Genomic DNA, 19,422 nt, shown 5'->3' with positions numbered 1-19,422 from the left:
AGTGTCTCTTTGCACACAGAGGACCCTATTTTACCCCTAATCCCTAAAAAAAATTGCCATATTTTGGAAACTATTTTAAAATAGTACAAATAGCTACATAATTTCATGTCAAGGACCCCTAGAATTATCTGAAATTGGCCACCGACCCCCATCTGAAAATATGTTGTTCCAGGGACCTCCCCAGAAGCAAATATTTGAGTGAAAAACATTCACTCTGAAAGAATATATATTCAAAGATTTGCGCCACATTTTCAAGACTTTTCAAAAATAGCAGATCTACAAGCTGCTGCGCTATGAGCTTGTAGATCTGCTATTTCCCCAATAGCTAAAGCATAACATAATGCGTAAAACACGAAAAGGGGTTCCCGCCCAAAATGTGTTAGGGTGTAGGGTGATTGGCACATTCCTTGTGTTGCTGAAGAATGTGATTGATATTGATTGATATTCATCTGCAATAAGGTCATTTCTGGCATCTTCAAAACTTTTTTTGGCACAGACATTTTTGATTGAGTGACAAGGAAGTTAACAGGTTGTCAATCACAACCGTCAATTATAACTTGAACGCATAGGCAATCAAGACCATTCATTAATGACAGCTGTGCCTGTGTGTAGGGGTGTGATGTACAGGATTCTATAGGTCACCACTTTTGGTGTGACACACACACGGCTTCTGTTTACAATGCCGTTGTCAACACGTAATGAGTAATGACAAAGATTGACAGATTTTGGAGAAGACTGATAGTTTATCCTTTAGTAATTAGGCTATGGAAGTATTCACACGACTTTTGGATTTATTAGGATTGGGGAAAGGAGGAGGAGGTGATCAAGCTCCACAACATTGGTAGGCTGCATTTCTTTTCCTTATTTTCTCTCGAGGGTGCATGCCATGGGATGATGGGAGCCCCTCCAGCAGGGAGAGTGGTTTCACCAGGCTAGGGAGCACCCGTTCAGGTTAGCGGGAAATGACCGCGGGGCATGGGTTGCCAGGATTTCTTTATAAGTAAAGTAAAAAATAAAATTAATAATAATAATATTTAAAAGTATCGGTATCGGTCGATTAATTAATTTAAAAAAAGATCGGTGATCGGTATCGGCCCCCAAAAACGTGATCGGAGCATCTCTACTTAAGTATAACTCAGGCTACAGCCTCTCAAGACAATAGATTACGACAGTTTACAGACGCTTCCTTCCGTCTACCTGGAAGCTCATAAAAAGAGCAGTAACTAGTGTGGACCATGCGGTCATTTCCCTTTCTGAAAAGAACATGGCCTCAATGAAAATACAGCGAGAAAAAAGAAAAACACCCGAGATACAGCCAATTCTGTGAAACAATTAACAGGAAGCGGATCAGGATCAGATTTTGCAGTGTGGGCCTTTGGACTTAGTTAAAGGGGCATACACTGATTTAGTCAAAATGCTCCAAGAAAAATAGGCCTTGGAAAATGATAGGCTTTGTACTTAATTAATCTCAATTAATAAAATGTTAATCGCATATCAATATTCGACCTGAGAACAGTAATACTTATTTTCAAATTCATTTTGGTATACCAGTGAAGCAATGAATAATACATAAGCTTTTAAAAGGTTGGTGGTAGGCTACTTGACCAAGACAAACAGATAAACAACTCGTTTAAAACATCTCGTGCAGTAATGCAGGTAGTCTATATGAATACTCAAATGTGCTTTACATGGGTGGCATGAGAAAACAAATAAAAACTAGAAAAAGTGCCCTTCTGGGCACAGGTCTCCACCAGGATTCTTCCTCAGCCTAGTGGGAATATGCGTGCACAGTTTCATCGCAATCGGACACTGTGTTGAGGAGTTGTGGCGATTTGCTACTCCTGAAAACTGTAGGAATATGAGAAATCAAACAAACCTGTCTTGATCACATGACTATGGAGATCATGTGTACCAATTTGCGTGAAATTTGGATAAAATCTGAAGGAGTAATAATAGAAAATGTGTTTTACATATGTGGGCCTCCTGGTGGCGCTATAAAGAGCAGATGTGGAAAATTCCAGACAAAGGTTTTTCCTTGGCCTCTAGGGAGTTGGCATACAAAGTTATCCACAGATCCGTGCAGTTAGAGGTAAAAACACTTTTCGGCCAGTTATAGCGCCACCTTGAGGCTGAGTTGAAATTGTTCATGTGGCATTTCGTCCTCGGCCTAGTGGGAATGTGGGTGCACAATTTCACGGAAATCACGCGATGTGTTCATGATTTGCAGCATTTTGTTTGAAACTGAGCACTCCTGTGAACTTTGGAAGCCAATCTTAACCAATCAGGATGGAGTGTGAGAAATCTGAAAGACCGGTTTCGTTGAATGGCTCTAGAGAGACTGTGTACCAATTTGCGCGATGTTTGGACAAAATCTGTAGGTGTACTGTGCAAAAACTTGTTTTGCACAAAGCGGCCTCCTGGTGGAGCTATAACAGGCCGTTCTGGAAAGTTTGGGGCAGAGGTTCATCGTTGGCATCCAGGGAGTGTGTGTTCAAAATTTGGCATCGACCGGGTTAACGGTGGCCAAGATTAGCTGCTCACGGACACACGGACGGACGGACACACACACACACACACACACGGACGGACGGACGGAGTGCAAAACATACTCTCCCCCCATGCCTTCGGCCTGATGGAGACAACTACTTTATTAGGGGGAACACTAAGACGAAGGAATAAAATCAATAAAAACTGTGGAATGAGAGCGTTTTGGGGAGTGCATTCCACAGGGTTGGGGCAGCAATTCCAGAACAACCTGACCATTAGAAAACATCTGTTGCTTCAGAGGATACAAACAACACCATCATATTATTATTTCATGTGACATAACCGTTTCATCCGGTCAGGTGGACCGACGTGGGTCCAAGTCCAACTCCTTCTTGGAGTCAGACTGACATTATCCCCATATGGAACCTCTCACTCCATTATAATGTAGCTCTATCGGAGGGAGAGGTTCCATGGAGCTGGAGACTGGTGTTGGCTTCCACGGTGGCTGCATGTTTCACATCGAGTGGTGATATGCTAAATGAATCACCGCAGCGCTAAGCCTCCGGTGTCCTCCTCGATGCGAGACATGTTAAGCAGCTAGCAAGCCTAGCATGGAAGCTAACGTTAAACGTTGTTGTAGCCCCATGTCCATATGGAACTTTTCCCTCTGTTATAGCACAAAACCAAGCTTTTATCCATGCTTCCAACCGATAGTTTTTTAATCTAAATGTCCCATGCACGGGCAAACGCAATATAAGCGGCTTCCTTATTCATTGATTCCTGTGTTGTGTGACTGACGGCAGTGCAGAAAGATGCAGGCAGCGCTGCTAGGGACTATAGTCTCATGCTGCTCATCCGTGCACACGATATGCGCATTTGCAATGCAAAACCTCCTCTAGTCCCGAAACCGTCCCAAATGAGATACATTTAAGTCCCAAATACTGTAGATATTTTATAGGCCCCGGGACGTCGTGACGCCGTTAACCTCGAGCCCTGATGCACACACCTGCATAGGATGCCAACGTTTTAAATAGCAGCTTTCTTTCTTTATTAGAAAAAATAGACACACACTTACCATCTGTATGCGATAAGGATCAGTAGGTTCCTCAAAGGCCAGCCTGGATGTTGTGACAGAGTGCATGGGTCATAGATACCCACGGTAACCTGAGGAAAGAAAAAAAACACTGTTCATTTATCTGTACTGTACGTGTGAGTATTGTACACCTGTAAAAGGGATATATACTGTCTATTACAATATATTCAAATGCAGAGACAAGTTGGTAATTGACCATGTTCACAGGGTGTCCATTTTGCATTTACTCAGGGTTTACCCCCATTGAGGTGGAGACAGTGGAGTGGAAGGTCCCCCAACCAGAGATTGTGGTGACTAAAACTAAAAATAGAAATTTGCTGCCAAAAACAACAGTGGTAGGAACCTTACCTTCTTGTTATCGGTGAAGAATGTGTCCCAGTCTCCTAGGGGAGCCACCGAGATGTCGTCTTCTGTGTACTTCATCAGGAAGTAGGGAACAGCTGTGACTCCACTTTGGCTGCACAGCCCGTCGTAGGCCTCTAGTAACGCTGTGACCTGCAGGGTGACACAAACACATCCATTGATTGATTGATTAACAGTTTGCAGAATTACAGTACATTTCAAGCACAAACTCAATACAAAGACTGTTAACTGTTAACTAAATCCTCCAGTTTTCTGAAATAAATATTTTCACGATTTTTCAAAAATAGCAGACCTACAAGCTCATAAATTACTAAATAGATCTCACAATATGACTGGGATATTATCAAACGGTTAAAGGGGAATTTTTCCATTTCATGTTGACTTTAATGGCACATGATGTGAAAATCCAAACAACTAAACCCGCCTCTTAGGTCCAAAATGCTTCATACTGTTACTGCGATGGTATTTGTGCTATTTCCTGGTTAATTAATCACCGTCATTAAACTAAGCCTCCTGAAGAAACACTACACTATGCCGACCTTTATTAAAATTGTATAGATGGACATTTTAAAAGCACTGGAAATGTGTGAGACAATTCCGTGTGCTGAGCCAAGAGTAATGATGACTAACGCAATATAACCCGATAATGATGATGATAATGATGATGAAAATGGCGACACTGGTTAAAACTTGAACGCTCTTGAACATGGTCTCACGTGATCAAGTCGTCATTTAGCCCTGATGGGTAGGGATGGAGCTTGATAACCGATACCCGAAAAACAATCAAGACAAGAGGCGATCAAGAAATAAATGCAATCATCCATACTGGCACAAACATGTCCGTCTAAAAGTGTATTTATACCTGCCAACCAGCGTTATCCAGGTAAACAAAATTACACTCTTAAAAGTGACGGTACACATATTAACCAGTGAACAGTTTCTTTAATATTATTTTATTGGTAAAAAAAGATCAATTGCCTTCCTTTAGAAAAGTACTGTATTTGAAGGTCCTAGTAAAAGATCCTCCCGTCTTTCCTCAAAATAATAGAAAATCCCTACTGATGGGTGGTGTCAATGCTGACATTCTAGCGACGTCAGACAGAGAGAAGATTCTTCCGATAAGTGTATGAGTTGACTTCAGTTCATGTCTTAATCCATAAACACGAAGGACAGCAGACTCTGTTCCAGCAAAGGTCATCACATCATATTGTGATAACAGCATTATGACAGCATAATGTCCCTGTTGTCACCATGCTGTGTTGCTGTGCGTGCCTTTCAAAGCCACAGACAGACAGTCTACAATTACACCGGGGTGTGTTGCTAGGGTGAGGGAGGACGTTGAACTATGAACTTGAATTCTTTCTTCTGTTATCCATGGCCAGGCTGTTGAAGTTAGTCAACAGTACAAGTATTTAGTACCCATTAGCGCATTCTTGTTTTAACCTCTTGAACCCTAGCATCCCTACTCTGGTTTCCAGCCTGATTCACTGCATTTTGTTTGATTTGTTTTGTCACTTCGCCACTCAGTTCTGGAAAGTCTCCCCATCTCCAAGGTGGGCGAGACATGCCAAAACTGATAAATACTATCTTTATGAAAACGTTTATTAATTGAATCTGTTCTAATCTTCTTTAATTTATTTGGTTCAATTACCTTGAAAAACAGGATTACAGCCATAGCGACAAAGAGGTGCCAGCCAAGTCTCGTTGCCGCTAGTAAAACTTTGTTCAGGTTGCTTTCTGTCTGCGACCAAATGGAGGTCGCAGACCGAAACTCACAAGATGCAGGACCAACAGATTTAAGAACTTGCTCCTATGTAATTATTTTATTATATTTTATATTATATATATATATATATATATATACTAGAATGTCGCGGCCGCTTTGTGGCCGCTCATCCCAGAGTTACCTTGCCGCGCACTATGGGAAGAAGGAAATTGCGGGAGTTGACTCCACATGTAGTAACGGATGGGTTATTAGTTATTATTATGTGTCCTTATTAGTGTAGTGTAGTCAACACTTTATGGCTCATACACATTGCCCGATATTTGCTCCGATTATGCTGTCGGGGAGCATTTTTGAAGCTGACCGACAAAACAGCTGATCTGATGTTAAGCGGTGCCCAAAAGGTAGATCAGGATCTACCAGTATAGATCACAAAGGCTTTGCAGGTAGACCACATGACATGGCCCTAAAAAAATATATAATTTTAATATAAAAAACGATTTTTGCATCTGCCGCTTGAGATGACCTGAGATGACTTGATTGATTGACATCAAAAAGGGCCTGTCAGCTCAAACACACAATGCAATACTTGTTGTTGCGTACAATAATCAGTAGCAAAGTGAAATACCAAAAATAAAAACCAATGGGATGATAGTTTTATTTTGCTGGTCGTTTTGAAAGTAGCTCTGAAGTAAAAAAAGTGTGGGCAGCCCTGGTATAGATGATTATATATATATATTCATTCCGTGGGTAAATCCCTGTAGGCTACCCACATATTGGTAGCATATTACCTATATTAGCCCAATATTGGCGTTACGCATTTCAGTTGAATAATGTTGTGTGCGCACGTGCACGTGCGGAGAAAGACAGTTATTTAATGAAACTCAAGATTATAACGTCCTGTCTCGCTGGTGCCGTGTATAGGCTGCACGGCTATTCCTGTGTGTGTGTGTGTGTGTGTGTGCGTGCGTGTGCGTGTGTGTGTGCGCAATGAAAAGTACTCGGCAGGCGAAATGGCGAATTCGAACGGTGTAAATGTAATAGTTTGGAACAAACCAAGTAGTGTGGAAGAACAATGTTGATATAACTAAGAGATTCGCTGAGTAAGCGATATTTTATATACAGTGATTTAGAAGGAATAAGCAAAATCGTGAGGCGAAGATTCCTCTCCTTCCTTCTTTTATTCTCCTGCGGACAGGACTGTCAGGGAGACTCAGAGATCAGAGCAGCACAGGGGAGTGGCTTAAAAGACGGGGTAGTAGTTGCCAGGTTGGCGAATTGTAAGCGAGTCGTAGTGTGTGTTGAATGGCATTTGAATGGCATTTGTGGGCTTGTGAATGCATTTTCTCACATGTAATTTGTGCTCACTTGCATAGACCTGGCGAATTTAGCGTGGTGAAAGGGCAACAGTGTTCCGGGGGTGTGGGTGCTTGGGGCGATAATGTTTGTAGTAAACAAATGCATTGCCGCCGTGAGTGTGGACGGGAGGCATCTGCAATGACCAGTGTTTGGTGGGTGGTGTCGAGTGTTGGCGTTGGGCGCGATAGGAGATAGGTCCCGAACACTGCGAAGGTAAGTGTGTGACGTCACTGCCGTGTGAGTGTGTGTGTGGGTGTAGTGTGTAAGATGGTGTTGTGGGTGTTGCAATAGCGACGTAGCTGTTGTGGCTTTGGGTTTCTTACCATGTGTTGGGTACAAGTTATCTAATGTTATAATAGATATATATATATATATATATATATATAATTTTCATCCCACAATTTTGCAGTGTCAATTATCTAATGTAATCCTGGGCGCTACACTTCCTCTGCCAACCTGGGGGGGGGGGGCAGCGGACTGACCTCATGCTTCCTTCTATGCATGAGGAGTCCAAGTTACTTCTTTTCACCTGACAGGGGGGGGTTTCACCAGCCGGATGTAGCGAGTGGAAGGAACACGTTATTCTGACCAGTTCCTTTCCACTCCATCAGGCGCCCCGGCTGGCCGGGGTGAGGGAACCTACCCTAGGGTAGCTCCTATGTAATGCTATGCTTCTTGTGTGTATCGTTTAATTCAACTCAATTGGTGTGTGCCGAGTGCTGATGATCGTGGAATTTACTGCTGCACAACAAATCGACCCTCTGGGATAAATGATAAAGTCTACATTGACCTTGACCTTGCGTGTCTCTGTTTACTGCAAAAGTGTTAATCAGAGAAAGTGTTTTGTATTTTTTTTGAAGCCGCTACAAACCACATCAGAAGGATTTACTTGACTTTCCCATATCCAATTACAAATAACCGTGCAATCCTCCACTGTTCACGCCCAGTGTCTGCTGGAGTCACAGTAACACATTAATTGCCCGAGGTTATTTAATCCATTAAATCAGTGCGCCCAGCAATTTATAGCAGCGGAGCACTTTTACAGACGGACCGGATGTTATCCTGGATGTGGCTGTAGCAGCTAGATGTAGCCAAACACTGTAGAGGCGATCGAAAATGTTAACACACCATTGCACATAAGAACGACTCCAGGGTGTCTAATGAAGTACGGTCACCTAATAGACTGGAAAAATAATTGTGGCACTCCCTCTTTAAAACAGGCTAAAAAAAATTGTCAGTGATGTTACCCATGTTTTAATTAAATTGAGAGTTTGCCCTCTGGGAGAAGGTACAAAGAACTGAAGTGGAAGTACGTCAGTTTTTACAAGTGACGAAATGTTTTCAATCTGGTTTTGCTGAAGAGCCCTGATGATACATGTCGTTATGGTTTAAACCTTTAAGGGAATTATTACAGACCTTGCGCTGCTTGACAGCCTAATTGATCTGACCTGACTTATAGGCTACTTTTGCACAGCTGGAATGATGCAATTCATTACTTGAGAGCAGTGTATCAAATTGCTGCCATACACGTAATTGCGGTATTTTCTCACATGAGATTTGAGCCTTGTAGATGGAAATGTAGGCTACTCAGTTTGTGTTATTTTATACACTCTTTAGCAAGATATATGAATATGTCTGAGGAGAATGTAATGTCCCTATGCTGTGCTGTGGAAATTGCATGCAGAGCAAAGGCTCTGCATGCTGCATCCAATAATAAATAATATCAGCCGCCCAGGCCGTAGCGTAACGGTCTGGGCACCGGACTGGTGATCCAGTCGCGGTGTGCCGCGGGTTCGACTCCCGGACCCGACATGGCCTTTACCGCATGTCATCCCCCCATCTCTCTCCCGTTTCCTGTCAGCCTACTTTCTATCCCTTAAAAAAAATCAATAAAGGCGTAAGCCGCAAAAATATATCTTAAAAAAAAAATAATAATAATAATATCAGCCTAGTACTAGTCCAGTCCACGGTGGCCACCAGACGATTTCAAGCTTGAACAATAGGTTAAATTGCAGACCGCTACTGAGAAACTGTGGATATTATTAGCCCATTTTGGCCTGACGCCGATTCTAAAATGCCTTCTAAATCCTGACCTAAGTTTTCTGAAAAACTATATATAGCGGCATCAAATATTTAAACTTTTTGAATACTGTACATACTGTACATACCCAAGAGGGGTTCCCGTCTAGAAGGGTTAACCTACAAATAAGGACCCATGGCCAAATTACATTGCGCAGGACACCAACAACATGTCTATGCGTGGCGTGTGCATAGCCATGTGACGGTCGTATTGTTTCAGGGCCTATGGTAAGGCAATCTAATGTTTTGTCAAAGGATAGACTGTAACCATATTTTGCTCTCTGTTTCAGAGAGAGAGAGAGAGAGAGAGAGAGAGAGAAAGCATCAAATAGCGTCGTCATGTCCAGTCACAAAGCACACGACACATCACTCTCCGGTAATAAAGGGCGCACCCGTTGTCCTTTTACCTGTGCCTGCCGACCAAGTACGGGCGTGAACGTGCTGTTCCCGAATATGTCCCTTATTACATTATATGAATGAATGTATACATTTTATACACCTCGCAAATAGCAACTCTACAGCTCACAACTGCAAGTTGTTGACGCGTCACGACACTTCTATTACTTTCGGTGCAGGACTTGCCAGATTTGTAGCCGGAATTCAAAGTTCTCTATATGGTCTGCAACCAAGGGTGCACAATTGTTGTCTCCACCAGCCGAAGGCATGGGGGAGAGTATGTTTTGCACTCCGTCCGTCCGTCCGTCCGTCCGTCCGTGAGCAGCTAATCTCGGCCACCGTTAACCCGGTCGATGCCAAATTTTGCACACACACTCCCTGGATGCCAACCATGAACCTCTGCCCCAAACTTTCCAGAACGGCCTGTTATAGCGCCACCAGGAGGCCGCTTTGTGCAAAACAAGTTTTTGCACAGTACACCTACAGATTTTGTCCAAACATCACGCAAATTGGTACACAGTCTCTCTAGAGCCATTCAACGAAACCGGTCTTTCAGATTTCTCAGACTCCATCCTGATTGGTTAAGATTGGCTTCCAAAATTCACAGGAGTGCTCAGTTTCAAACAAAATGCTGCAAATCATGAACACATTGCGTGATTTCCGTGAAATTGTGCACCCACATTCCCACTAGGCCGAGGACAAAATGCCACATGAACAATTTCAACTCAGCCTCAAGGTGGCGCTATAACTGGCCGAAAAGTGTTTTTACCTCTAACTGCACAGATCTGTGGATAACTTTGTATGCCAACTCCCTAGAGGCCAAGGAAAAACCTTTGCCTGGAATTTTTCACATCTGCTCTTTATAGCGCCACAAGGAGGACGACATATGTAAAACACATTTTCTATTATTACTCCTTCAGATTTTATCCAAATGTCACGCAAATCGGTACACATGATCTCCATAGTCATGTGATCAAGACAGATTTGTTTGATTTCTCATATTCCATCCTGATTGGCCACGATTGGCTCCTACAGTTTTCAGGAGTAGCAAATGGCCACAACTCCTCAACGCAGCGTCCGATTGCGATGAAACTGTGCACGCATATTCCCACTAGGCTGAGGAAGAATCCTGGTGGAGACCTGTGCCGATTGGCACTTTATCTAGTTTTATTATATAGCGTGAAGTACTAGATCTATTCTCAAATTATAAATAGTATGCAACTCAACTCCTTTATCCCATGATCTGGGAGAACACATGTGATGCGTTGCGTTTCGTTTCGTTGATCATTCCCGATCAGATTCACAATTATTTATTTCATTCAGAGTGAATAAATAATATGCCTACTTTAATATTAAACTAGAAAAAGTGCCCTTCTGGGCACAGGTCTCCACCAGGTTATCCACAGATCCGTGCAGTTAGAGGTAAAAACACTTTTTGGCCAGTTATAGCGCCACCTTGAGGCTGAGTTGAAATTGTTCATGTGGCATTTTGTCCTGGGCCTAGTGGGAATGTGGGTGCACAATTTCACGCGATGTGTTCATGATTTGCAGCATTTTGTTTGAAACTGAGCACTCCTGTGAACTTTGGAAGCCAATCTTAACCAATCAGGATGGAGTCTGAGAAATGTGAAAGACCGGTTTCATTGAATGGCTCTAGAGAGACGGTGTACCAATTTGCGTGATGTTTGGACAAAATGTGTAGGTGTACTGTGCAAAAACTTGTTTTGCACAAAGTGGCCTCCTGGTGGCGCTATAACAGGCCGTTCTGGAAAGTCTGGGGCAGAGGTTCATCGTTGGCATCCAGGGAGTGTGTGTGCAAAATTTGGCATGGACCGGGTTAACGGTGGCCGAGATTAGCTGCTCACGGACGGACGGACACACGGACACACGGACACACGGACGGATGCAGTGCAAAACATACTCTCCCCCCATGCCTTCGGCCTGGTGGAGACAATAAATGCTGTTAACGTCCTCATATAGAGTGGCCTACTACAAATGAACGGTCATTGGCTTTATGTTTGATAATAGAATGTCTGTCATTTCAAGTAAAACACAGACTTCGCTTATCCAATGCGAATCCGCCACAAAAGAACACAGACGTCGGGGGTTAATTTCGTATTACCTGGGGTCCTGGGGTAATACTAGTCCTGTGCGAATAGGGCTTTTGAGGTTAGATTATTTGTAATGTTGCGTCTCCCTCTGTAATGTATTTTGTTTGTCATTAATGTTCTGTGTGTGGCTGCAGCACAATTGGTCTTGAAAGCCCAAGACCACTTTACCTTGTGGACAATACATTTTACCTTGACCTTCTATTTTGTCTGTTCATTCGTTTGAGAGCAGACTTTAATGGGTAGCATTGAAATTGCTTGGCTGAATATATCCAGACTAGAACATAATGTATATTGAGATCCGCCTTCCATTTCCCATTTAAACTTTCCATTACTACCTGGCGCTGTCACATCTGATCTCTCCTTTGTCTCTATTCCAATTTCCAAATGAGGACAGAACATTCTGTCCTAATTTCTGACATTCTGACAACATTCTGTCTGGCCGTATATAAACAAAGTGCGTGTATGCGCGAAACGTGACGCTGAGCACTGCACAAGGCGTCGCCTAGCAACGGCCCGGTCACAAAATAGATTTTAGCCATCCGGTTTTATACCATTAACCCATTTAGACCTGATGACGATTCTACAAATGTCTTCTAAATCCTGACAGTTTTCTGAAAAATCCATTTATCAATGGAGTGTAAAATCTGCCTCAAATTCAAGCGTCGGTTTTGCGGTACACTCACGTCGGCACGACATTTATGAAGTGATCGCAAACAGCTGATCCTTCCTTAATTTCATTCCTAGCATTGATAAATGTGACGGCTGAAATCAATTTGGCACGCCCTATACAATCAAGCCTTGACTTGGTTTTTGCAACATGAACAACTGCAATACGACCAAACAACGTATGGAAACCATAGTTACATGATGGAATAAGCCAATAGGCCTACGTTTTTTTTAAATAATTAATTAATTACGTTGGCTGCCTGGGACGGAGATTAACCAAAAGACGGAACAATAACTCTTGATCTAAATCAATGCTTCCAATTCTAACCAAAGATTGTGTTTTTGACGGCCCATCGCGGTCCCGTCGCTAGTCGCGTTAGAAGTAATCATTCCTCTGTTGGCTGTCGATCCTCCAAAGGGTCTTTTGGCTACATCTAGTTACATCTAGCACCTTCCAAGATGGCGCCATGCCACCTTGAAATGGGTTAAATGGTGAATGTAATGAACGATCTATGTAAAGCGCTTTGGATTAAAGTGCTATATAAATGCACCATTTACTATTTATTTATTTACCTAAACTAGATGAAGATGAAAAGGAAAACGACTATAATGCAATAGCACCATAAGCAAATATACATGTACGTATGTATAATGTACATCATCAGCAAACATAGCTAAGCTACAATGAAAATCCATTTGCTCTACTTTTAGCCTATAAGAAATTGATTCCACCTGGCGTGTGCGTGTGTGCAATTGTGCATGCATGTATGCGTGCGTGTGTGTTGTGGACTGGACTATATTTTGAATACTTTTCTTTGTGAACCCAGTTTTTGAATATTTGGATATACTGGCAAACCTCCAAGGATTTAACTGCAAAGAAGACAGATTCAAAATTGTATCGTTGCTAGGAAAAATGTGAAAAACCCATGTCAACATCCTGGCAGCTGTTTATACTGTACCTTTACGTGTAAAATGATAAATTAACAAATAATTCAGCCAATTGTCTTGTTGGTTTTGGCTCAGAAATGTTCCTTCCCGATAGTCCATGTTGTTTCGTCCCCGGTTACAGTTACAAACAGGAAGCTTGAAAGAGTGCTGGCACTCGGAAATACTTCGTATGGGTATAGGTGAGGTGTAATGGACAAAATGGTGAGCAGGCAAGGCCACCGGCCAGGCTGACCAAGACGAGGCAGAGGCAGAGGATGCGGTTTAAGTTTTAATTGGTGTGTGCTGTACAAAGGGACAAACAATAGTTGGCATCAATAAGCCTATCAAACAACAAAACATAAATGGCAGCTCAATCCATATTCAAGAGAATAAATAATATTCATAATTAAATCAAACATGCTTAATTATAGATCAGATATAATATATATATATATATATATATATATATATATATATATATAATATATATACAATATCCTAAAGCATCAAATATACATATATAATAATATATATATATATATATATATATATATTAGGGCTGACCTTAGAGTACGTTTTTGATATAAATATATTCGATATAAATTTATTTCGATCTTCGACACTTCAAAACCCAATGGGGGGGGGGGGGGGGAGGGGGTGCTGCGCGATGAGAGCAGTGGCTCTTTGGTTTAAACAACGCTATAGCAGAGAGAAAGGCATGCTTGGATTGGTATCATTTATTTTAAACGATAAGCCTTCATGAAAGCAGTGACGCACAAATAATTAGGCTTAATAAAACATCCGACCGTAACAAGTCAACTGCCTGACACAGGCATTACCTCTCAAATAAAAAATATATATAATCCAGAAAATGTAGGGATTTAGCTTCTCTTCCGATTGAAACTCAGATGTTAAAACACCAAAAAAAAGCACCACCCAACCGTAAGATGAATGCAACTCTTAAATCAATCAAACCCTCTAGGCTCTCTATGGAACAAAAAACTTAAGGTAAGGCTTTTTACAAAAGTTGTGGGGCATCTTATAAACTGGGTGGGGGGGCACGAGACGAGCAGTGACGCTGACGCACAATGAATTAGGCTTAAAATAAAACAGCGATATAGCTGCAGAAGATAGAGAGGAGCGCATATTGGATTGGTCTTTTATTTAACAATTAAACAGCGCCTGAAACAGGCATTACCTCTCCATCAAATAAAAACTCCTCTGTCAATTGTAAACGAACGGTAACATGAATGAACTCTTCAAGCCTGACACTTGTCAGAAATAAAATCAACTACGGTTGATTTGATTGATCATAAAGTTAATGTGACTGAGTGTGCGTATGGGAAAAAATATATAAACTTCACAGATTATAGATCACTTGGAATTATAACAATCTGTTGAGTATTGCCTGAATAATGCCACTAGTAAAATCCCATTTTTTTTATCGACATGCGATGCCGATGGAGAAATCCCACATAGTTAAATTACCTCATAGTCATGCTGCATGCGCTGTTGGTCGATGAAGAATTATAATCCAAGGTTTGTCAATCACATTATGGTTTATGGTTGAAAGTAAACCATAATAAGTAAACTTTAAGAAGAGATCTGCAGTCATTGTGCTGCAGACTGCAGCTCCGCTTGCCAATTGAGTTGACATTTGCGCAACTTCACTGCATGGCATTACAGTAATTATAGTTATTTGCCAGCACCTGCTCCAATATAGGCCTAAATCAAACTTTATTTATATAGCACATTTAAAACAATAAAAGCTGACCAAAGTGCTGTAGGCCTACAGGCTGAAACAAGTGGAGCATCACCATCGGCGCACAAAAAAAAAAACATTAAAAGAAAAAACACAGGCAAATAGTATAGGCTACGCAGCGCATGAGATTGCAGATCTTTGAATTTTCGGTGCGCGCACTGACCATGTGAATCCAAGCAGGTCCTCACAAGTATAATGTACACCGCCAGGCTCCACAAGGTTCTCAGCGCAACAATGGCGCATCGATAAAAGTTGAGATTTTATAGTGGCATTATTCAGGCAATACTCAACAGATTGTTATAATTCCAAGTGATCTATAATCTGTGAAGTTTATATTGGGGTGTAAGTAATGTTTTTATATGACTTATCAAACATGGTAGCCTATATATAATGTCCACTGAGCTGTGGTGCGCTTGCCTACACTCTCAATTAGGGATTTTCCCAGCGGTCATTTTCACTCTCGTGTAGCCTGCAAACTTTATTCAAATAGGGTATTTTAAAATGCAACCACACTTTTGATTTATTTTTCCTGGCTCCTGGGACTGCAGCTGCACTGTTCAGTTGACTTCCTTGTTTTTAACACGGGGAAAGAGGAGGCTTTGCGAGGTGCTGCGAGGCGCAAGCATGGCTCGCGGACCAAATGGGGCCGTCTCGCGGACCAAAAGCGGACACTTTTTTTTAATGACTATTCGATTCAAAATTTAAAAATCGTGCGTATCGATTGAAGGTAGATTAATCGTTTTTTTTTTGGGTCAGCCCTAATATATATATATATATATATAATATCTCAAAGCTTCAAATATATATATGAGAAACTATATCTCTATGTTAAATAATCAATCAGGAATAATGTAGGCCAAGCATCAATCAATCATATATGAAACATATAAACATACCTATAACTATAATATGTAAAATATATATATATATATCACCCATTCTTGAGATAAGGGACAAAACTTTTTTCAAACTAGATTTTTTTTTTTTTTAAGATGCATTCAAATCAAATAGATGTATTTGTAGACACAGGTCTCAACTACCAATCTTGAGAAGGAACAGGTTTTTCGCATAACATTTCTTTCAAAAATGGGACATTTATGCACTTAATACCTGATTCTTGTCAACTCCGTCAGACACACTAAAATCCCTTTTAATTGAATTTGATAATTTCAACAATAATATAAAGTCCTCAGTTATCTTATAATGGCTTTCAGGAATCAAGTTAAGTAATACAATTCTTTTAATATTGTTTTGTTCCAATATCACACTATTATGAAATATCCAATTTCTCAAATCCGTCATTTCAACCTTTATTTTCAATATTATAACATGAAAACCATGTAAAAAAAAAAAAAAAACATCATTACGTATCATTTCAGTTGGTGTTTCAATACATAAGCACAAAAGATTTAACATCGAATTTTCTATTTCTTTGTAAATTAACAAAAACATCACGGGACGAACGTCTGACGGAGTTGACGAACATCTGACGGAGTTGACAAGTTTAACTGATTTAGGTTCTAGACCACCTAGGATCTTGATTCTGGTGACTAATCCCACATTTTCAAGGATGAGGAATACAGTGGTACTATTTATATTGGCCCTGTGACCATGGCAGCCATTTTCAAAATGGCCGCCACCTGCTGTTATTTTACAATAACTCAAGTTCTACACCACCTAGGATCTTGATTCTGGTGACTAATCATACATTTTCAAGGATGTGGGATACATTGGTACTATTAAGATTTGTCCTGTGACCATGGTAGACATTTTTCAAAATGGCCGCCAACTTTCTGTTATTTCCCAATAACTCAAGTTCTACACCACCTAGGATCTTGATTATGGTGACTAATCCTACATTTTCAAGGAGGAGGAATACAGTTGTACTATTTAGATTTATCCTGAGACAATGGCAGCCATTTTCAAAAATGGTGGACCTGCTATTATTTTACCAATTTAGTCAGGGAATATTATCAGAATAATGTTAAATCTGTGAATACATTTCTTACCAAGAATTCTTTCACCAATGTGTTTGTAAAGGTGTCTACTAACATATCCCACATTGGTTTCTATTGAACATTTTTGACAGCTGCTGAAAGTTGGGTACCATACCAAGTGGCTATGGCCAAACTAGGGGTCAAACCCCTTGGGCTAAATTCGGCCATATATCCACTTGCCCAAATGGGCTGACCTCATTTTGTGATGACGGCTATGGCCGTTTTCAGCCCAAGGAGTGTTCTTCGTGCATAGCTAATATTTGGAATGCATTCAGAATCATGAAAACTCCCTAGTTTGACATGTCAGATGCTACTTAAAGCATAATGAACATTTTGCCTTATATAGGTTGTTGATGGTACCCCAACTTTCAGCAGCTGTCAAAAGTTCCCCTAGGGTGGTTGAATATAAAGCAATGTGGGATATGTTAGTTCCAAACACATTGGTGAAGAAAATTCTTGATAAGGAATGTATTACCAGATTGTATTAATATCCCCTGACTAACTCATCTTCTAGACCACCTAGACCCGACTTCACCAACAGAGACCCGATTGACAACTAAACAACAAGTTTGGACAGCCCCACCAATTAGTGTTACGGAAAATAGCAAGTGTCTACCCTAGGCCCAGAGGGAGACACAGAACTTAGATGCGGCTCACATGTTGCACGACTCCTCAACAAGCTGCCACCAGAGATGAGAGCTGAATTCTGCCGCACAATGCTCTGCGGCCCAGGAGCAACCAACACCATGTTGGAGTTCTCTGAGTTGTTGAAGCACGAGTCCTAGCCATATAGCCTGTGCAAAGGCAAACACCTTGAAGACCTGCTTGAGGTGAACAGTGAGCAGTGAACAGTGAGCGAAAGACTGAAGACAGAAGATCTGCCTTCAGGACTATCAGGCAGGATGTGCAGACACTGAAGGCATCAGTGTCGTTCTGTGTCCCCAGCATGTCAACCAAAGCAATGTTACCAAATCAAAGGAGCCTTCACCTCAAGTCACCTGGGGCTGGGTGAGAAATCGTATCCTGTATCTAGCCTCACAACTAAATACAGACACTTGGCCAGACTGCCGTTTGAAAGGGTTAAACCCTTCATCCTGATTGGGGAAGACCACCCCACCTAATCACACCAACCGAACAAGTGAGGTTGTGGCCTCCAGGTGGGCCAGCAGCCATCTGCACAAGACTGGGCTGGACCCTGCAGGAAAGCAATCTCCAGCCAAGACAATGTAAGTTGACTATAACAGAGCCCCAGAACACAGAGGTCATGAGAAGGATGGAGAAACACTGGCAGGAGGCCACCAAGATCAACGCCACACTGCAGTGGCCAGTGAAGTCAAACTGTGCATCTGTACCTGAAAGGGACAAGTCAAAGGCCAGAAAGCCCACCTCCTTTTAATGTCCTGTCAGTAGCAACTCAACCTGCACCTGAAATAAGCCCTGACCCCTCCCAGAGAAAGTTCATCCTTGAAAATGTAATGATTAGTCACCAGAATCAAGATCCTTGGTGGTCTAAAACTTGAGTTATTGGTAAAATAACAGCAGGTTGGTGGTCATTTTGAAAAACAATGGCTGCCATGGTCACAGGACAAATCTAAATAGTACCACTGTATTCCTCATCTTTTAAAATGTATTATTAGTCGCCAGAATCAAGATCCTAGGTGGTCTAAAACTTGAGTTATTGTAAAATAACAGCAGGTGGCGGCCATTTTGAAAAACAATGGCTGCCATAGTCACAGGACAAATCTAAATAGTACCAATGTATCCCACATCCTTGAAAATGTATGATTAGTCACCAGAATCAAGATCCTAGATGGTGTAGAACTTGAGTTATTGTAAAATAACAGCAGGTGGCGGCCATTTTGAAATATGGCTGCCATGGTCACAGGGACAATCTAAATTGTACCACTGTATCCCTCATCCTTGAAAATGTAGTCTTAGTCACCAGAATCAAGATCCTAGGTGGTGTAGAACTTGAGTTATTGTAAAATAACATCAGGTGGCGGCAATTTTGGAAAATGGCTGCCATGGTCACCACGAGACAAATCTGTGATGGCCCTATAGCCAAAAATGTTCCTTAAGGCATGCTATAACTGTGTGCCAAATTAGAATACGTCCCATTATTCAAAAACTATAATTTTATTGTTTTAGGAACACTTTTGTCAACTCCGTCAGATACATGTCAACTCCGTCAGACACAAAACCTGACGGAGTTGACGTCTGACGGAGTTGACAAAATGTCATTTGTTTTCATCTTAACCCTCTGTAGTACAATGTAGCCATTTTGTTTTTGCTTCATTTGTTAGCTAAACCTAACCCTAAACTTTTATAATAAACATTATTTTGGAATTCTTAACAAAGATCATAATAATGTCCTGACGGAGTTGACATGTAAAAGCTGTGACCACCCTGATATCAACATTGTTTGTTTAAAATATCAAACAATTGAATGCTTGTCAGAC

General features: G+C 41.3%; 1 protein-coding gene across 3 annotated transcripts in view; it reads right to left on the bottom strand.

The window, feature by feature from the left end:
- atg7 (ATG7 autophagy related 7 homolog) overlaps positions 1-19,422 on the bottom strand; it is a 156,374-nt gene that overhangs the window by 126,476 nt on the left and 10,476 nt on the right. For all 3 annotated transcript variants that reach the window (XR_014569661.1, XM_083771700.1, XM_083771701.1), the window contains exons 7-8: positions 3,929-4,075; positions 3,563-3,651 (exon numbers count right to left, since the gene is read on the bottom strand). Coding sequence is in view for 2 of the 3 variants with exons in the window: in XM_083771700.1 (XP_083627826.1) it covers positions 3,563-3,651; positions 3,929-4,075 (236 nt within the window). In the remaining variant the exon portion in view is untranslated. The remainder of the gene's footprint in view (positions 1-3,562; positions 3,652-3,928; positions 4,076-19,422) is intronic.

This window comes from Protomyctophum parallelum, assembly GCF_964188405.1.
Source record: "Protomyctophum parallelum genome assembly, chromosome: 8".
In the NCBI taxonomy this organism is placed as follows: Eukaryota; Metazoa; Chordata; class Actinopteri; order Myctophiformes; family Myctophidae; genus Protomyctophum; species Protomyctophum parallelum.
The sequence above is the reverse complement of the archived record's forward strand: the minus strand, read 5'-3'. Positions and strand labels throughout refer to the sequence as shown.